This window comes from Lupinus angustifolius, chromosome LG05 (genome assembly GCF_001865875.1).
Source record: "Lupinus angustifolius cultivar Tanjil chromosome LG05, LupAngTanjil_v1.0, whole genome shotgun sequence".
Taxonomy (NCBI): domain Eukaryota; kingdom Viridiplantae; phylum Streptophyta; class Magnoliopsida; order Fabales; family Fabaceae; genus Lupinus; species Lupinus angustifolius.
This window is the reverse complement of record NC_032013.1, coordinates 4473620-4478456: the sequence shown is the minus strand read 5'-3', so window position 1 is coordinate 4478456 and position 4837 is coordinate 4473620. Positions and strand designations below refer to the sequence as shown.

Sequence of the window (4837 nt, the reverse complement as noted above, 5' to 3'; positions counted from 1 at the left end):
AATGAAAACAGTAAAAAGGCAGAGAGATATTGAGTATGTTGTGTGTTTTTTAAAAGGATTAAATGATGAGTTCAATGCTACTAAGGCTCAAATTCTGTTGATGGAGCCTTTGCCTTTGATAAACAAAACCTTCTCGTTGCTTGTTCAGCAAGAGAGGCAATTAATTGGAATGAATCTCATTGCTCCTAAATCAATGATCAATGCTACTGAAAGATCTAATTTCAGATCAGGGAATATAGGTGGTTTTGGAAGAAGTTTTGTGCAAAACAAAGGAAGATACAATGGTAGAAGCTATGGAAGAGGAATCTCAACCAAAGTGTGCACTTATTGTGGAAAAGAGAGGCACACAATTGAAACATGTTATCTCAAACATGGTTTTCCACCACATTTCCAAAGCAGCAAAGGAAAACAAAGCACTGGTGATGTCAATAGTGCTACAAGAACTGATTCAGAACCAGAAGAACAAATGGATTCTTTGCCACTTGGTAGTCACAAACTCTCACCTATCCTCAATTTTAGTGCAGAACAATGTAATCAACTTGCAGCCTTGCTCAAAAACTCCACTATGTCAAACACTACCACTCATAATGTCAATCAAATAAGTCATGTCCCTGATGGTGAGTTACAAATCCACAAAGGTGATTGTTCAGGTAAATCAGAAAATTGGATTTTAGATTCTGGTGCCACAGATCATATATGTCATAATCCTTTGTTGTTCATGTCTTATCATTCTATCAAGCCTATCCATGTTAAGTTACCTAATGGAACTGTCATACACACAAACTATTCTGGCTCAGTAAAATTTTCTGATTCACTAATGCTATATGATGTCTTGTTCATTCCTAGCTTTAAGTTCAATCTCATATCAATTAGCAAATTAACCAAGTCTTTGAATTGTCAACTAACTTTTTCTGATTCAAAATGTGTCATCCAGGATATGATTACATCGAAGATGATTGGAATTGCTGAAGTGAGAAATGCTTTGTATGTGATTAAGACTACTCCTTTCAAAGCCAAAACCAAGCCTCACAAACATAATGTAAACACTGCCTTTCAAGCCAAACACAATGAGCCTCAATTCGACTTATGGCACTTCAGATTGGGACATCCATCAATATCTGTGTTGCACAATGTTTGTAAAAAAATTTCATACGTAAAAACTGATAATAAGATAGTTTGTGATCATTGTTACTTAGCAAAGCAATCTAGGCTTCCTTTCTTGAGTCAAAAACATAGAAGTCCTGATTTGTTTGCAATTGTTCATATGGACATATGTGGTCCTCTTTCTATTAGTTCAATACATGGACACAAATATTTTCTTACAGTAGTTGATGATCATAGCAGAAACACATGGACTTTTTTGATGAAATCAAAGGCTGATACTAGAATCTTGATGCAAAACTTTGTAAGCTTTGTTAAGAACCAATTCAATAAAACAGTAAAAATATTAAGAACTGATAATGGAATTGAGTTCAATGATTCACAATTTTTTAGTAACCTAGGCATTATTCATCAAACCTCATGCACTGAAACTCCTCAGCAGAATTCAGTGGTTGAAAGAAAGCATAGACATCTTCTCAATGTCACTAGGGCCTTGCTGTTTCAATCGAATTTGTCTCAGCATTATTGGTCCTATGCTTTACAACATGCTACCTTTCTTATAAATAGATTGCCAAGCAAAATTCTTGAAAACAAGTGTCCTTATGAACTTTTGCATCAAACAAGTCCCAACTTATCTGATATTAGAGTCTTTGGATGTCAAGCATTTGCCACCACAAGTCCTCACCACAGATCAAAACTAGAGGCAAGGTCAAGGAAATGTGTGTTTTTGGGATATAAGTTAGGGACCAAAGGTTTTATTCTTCTAGACTTACATAGTAGACAAATTTTTGTATCTAGAAATGTCATATTTCATGAAAACATCTTTCCTTACATTGTACACACTGAGTCCAGTATTGACACTCTACCATCATCAATTTTTTGTGATACTGGCAACACAAATGATCTTTCTTTCCTAGACATTAATCCTATTGATCATCCAAATACAAATAGAACATCCCTGCACCAACATATTACACCAACCTCACCTACACTTAGCAGACATTCATCACCAAGTAATACTCATCAATGTAAATGGCAAAGTATTGATTGAATGAATGAGATGAATTCTTCTTATGGCCAATTGCAATATGCTCTCTTTCTTTCTTTATCATTCTCTTTCACATTCTTCCTTTTGTTATTCTTGAGCAAAAAACATTAATATTTCATCATTTTCTTCTCTTGTTATTTTTGAGCAAAAAATGCTCATATTTCATCATATTCATTGGCCAAGAAATTGACATGGTATTTTTTAGCATTATAGCTCATATATTATCATATTCTAGATTTCTCTTATTGGTCAAGAAACCAATATAATAATTTTTAGCAATAATATTATTTGATATTCTTTCTATTGTGTTGGTTTTTGATGGACAACTTCATTACTTTCGATTTCAATTTATTTTCTTCTAAGAATTCTTCTATTTCTTCTATTAATTCTCTTACACAAACTTGTTATTTTCATGTGCTATATTTTGGAAAATTATTATCTCTTAATATTTTTCATTGAATATCTCAACTTGAGTGACAATAAAATTGGTCATGCATTCTTTTTAATGGTGTAGTTGCATATTTTTTAACAAAGGGAAACATGTTTCCATTTAATCATCTTTTGTCTAAGGTGTGAGTTGTCAACATCCACTCTCTAGTTTGAAGAGATACTAAAATATTTTGGTATTTTAAATTAATATTATATTGAGCTAGTGATTATTTTAAATCTACCTAGTATATTTTCCATAATTAAATAATTAGTTAGTTAAAAGTTAGGTAATTAGGAATTAGATATAAGTCTATTATATGTTCTATATAAAAGGTTATTAATTTTTAATTTCTAATACAAACTAATACAAGTGATAATAAATTTGACAGAAGTCATGATTTCATGAAAACACTTCAAAACGTGAGGAAGACAAGGAAAACAGAATAAAACATGCTCATCAATAAGAATACAGGTAACTTAATTTTCAATGCCTCCCAAGAGCCAAAGCAGACATAACAATCAGCAATACAAAGATAACCACAGCAACTAGCGATGACACAACTGCCCCACTCGTCTGCGCACAAAAATCTCCAAATTGATTGCAGATGGCAATCCAATTTGTGTCCTGATTTCCATTGTGTGCCAAGTAAACTATAGCAGCAGCTGAAGCAGAACTAGCAGTGGCTAGAGTAAGAAACACCTGCAATTTTATAAATACACAGAGAAAGCTTCTATTTAAATTATCAGAATATAAATAAACTCATAAACCAGTTTCAGATTAATAAAATCTCTTCTATAATCAAGTCAAAATAGTAGTATCAGAATAATAAATTTGCACCATAAATAGTTAAAATTGATTGTTAATTAACGTAGATCAATTAAAAAGTCATGTTCATTTATCTTTTAATATTGATCATGGACTATTTTAATTTTTTTTATTTCTTATAATAACAATTGTTTTCACTTGAAATAAAGATACATATTTAAATAGTCCATTCAAATAATAACAACTGGATACATGAATCCAGTTACACTTACCAATCATGGAAGGTTATTGAAATATGGAATCTAACTAAGTGTTAAAGAGCTTACAGTGTCTAAGATGATAAGGGAAAGCCTTGGTCCTGCTGCATGGGGTCGTATGATGGCTACAACAGATAAAGGTAGAGATAGAACCAGATAGCCACCCACTATTGCCATCGTAATAACGAAAAACCTGCATTTTGATTATTAAGCATTGCATATCTATGAATATGTGTGGAAATGAAAGACATTTTTTAAGGAATTATATAGTGTTTTAAATTATAGTCACGATTATAGTAATTGTTGTGATTACTGTAATTGTAATCGTCGCGATGTGGTGTGAATTGTTTTGTAATTAAAAAAATAATTTTGAATTAGATGTGGCAAAAAATATTGTATGATATGGTTGTGTAGTCCGATGTGGTCACGTCATTGTTATTCGGGGTTACACCATATTTATGGTCTAGTACAATTGTGCAGACACCGCAACCACAATATTGGGTACGTGATGACATCCACAATTTAAATTAAATTAAGTAAAGCTGTGAGAATCACATACTGGAAAGCGGAGAAGCTATCATAACTGGCTTCAAACTGAAAGAACTGAGTGAAGAAAGGAAGAGTTTGATCACTGGTTCCCATTGAAGCAGCAGCACCCAAAGCAGCAGCTATGGCACCTAGCCTTAGAATGAAGTCCATTATGGCTATCCCTTTCTTCCATCCCCCTACTCTTGCTGGTGCTACTAAAACTTCTTTCCCTTTGACAACATTGCTTGACTCTGGGACATCAATGGTGGTTGACATTTTTTGTTTTAAATATTTGAACTTGAGAGAAGCTAGCTTGTATGTATATTTTAAGGATATGTGAAACGTAATGTGAATAAGGTAATGGCTTGATTGTTGAAGCTTATATAGAAGGGATAATGGTAAGCATTTGGGTATGTTAACTAGGATAAGGGAAGTCAAGTTGAGTTGTTATGAAACCCATTCCACTACACATGCACCTTTTGATAATAAAGCAAGTAGGTGTAGGACAAAGATTTATTCAAATTATTTTCATGGTTACTTAGTTTATTTTTGTGGAAAAAGGATAATGATTGTCAATGTCATGGTTTAGAGGAACAAACATATACTGTCTTAAATTATATCTCAAGTCTTATTCTACATTAATAAAAATATGTTATGTCAATTAAAAAATTAATCTTTTTTCTGTTTTTGTTTCATTATTTAGTACGA

General features: G+C 32.5%; 1 protein-coding gene across 1 annotated transcript; it reads right to left on the bottom strand.

Annotated features, from left to right (window-relative positions):
* Window positions 3019-4472, bottom strand: LOC109347149 (casparian strip membrane protein 2). The gene is made up of 3 exons (XM_019586870.1): window positions 4161-4472; window positions 3671-3794; window positions 3019-3278 (listed from the first exon to the last, which is right to left on the bottom strand). Exons 1-3 carry the CDS (start codon window positions 4403-4405, stop codon window positions 3063-3065), a joined length of 585 nt encoding a protein of 194 aa, XP_019442415.1. The 5' UTR covers window positions 4406-4472; the 3' UTR covers window positions 3019-3062.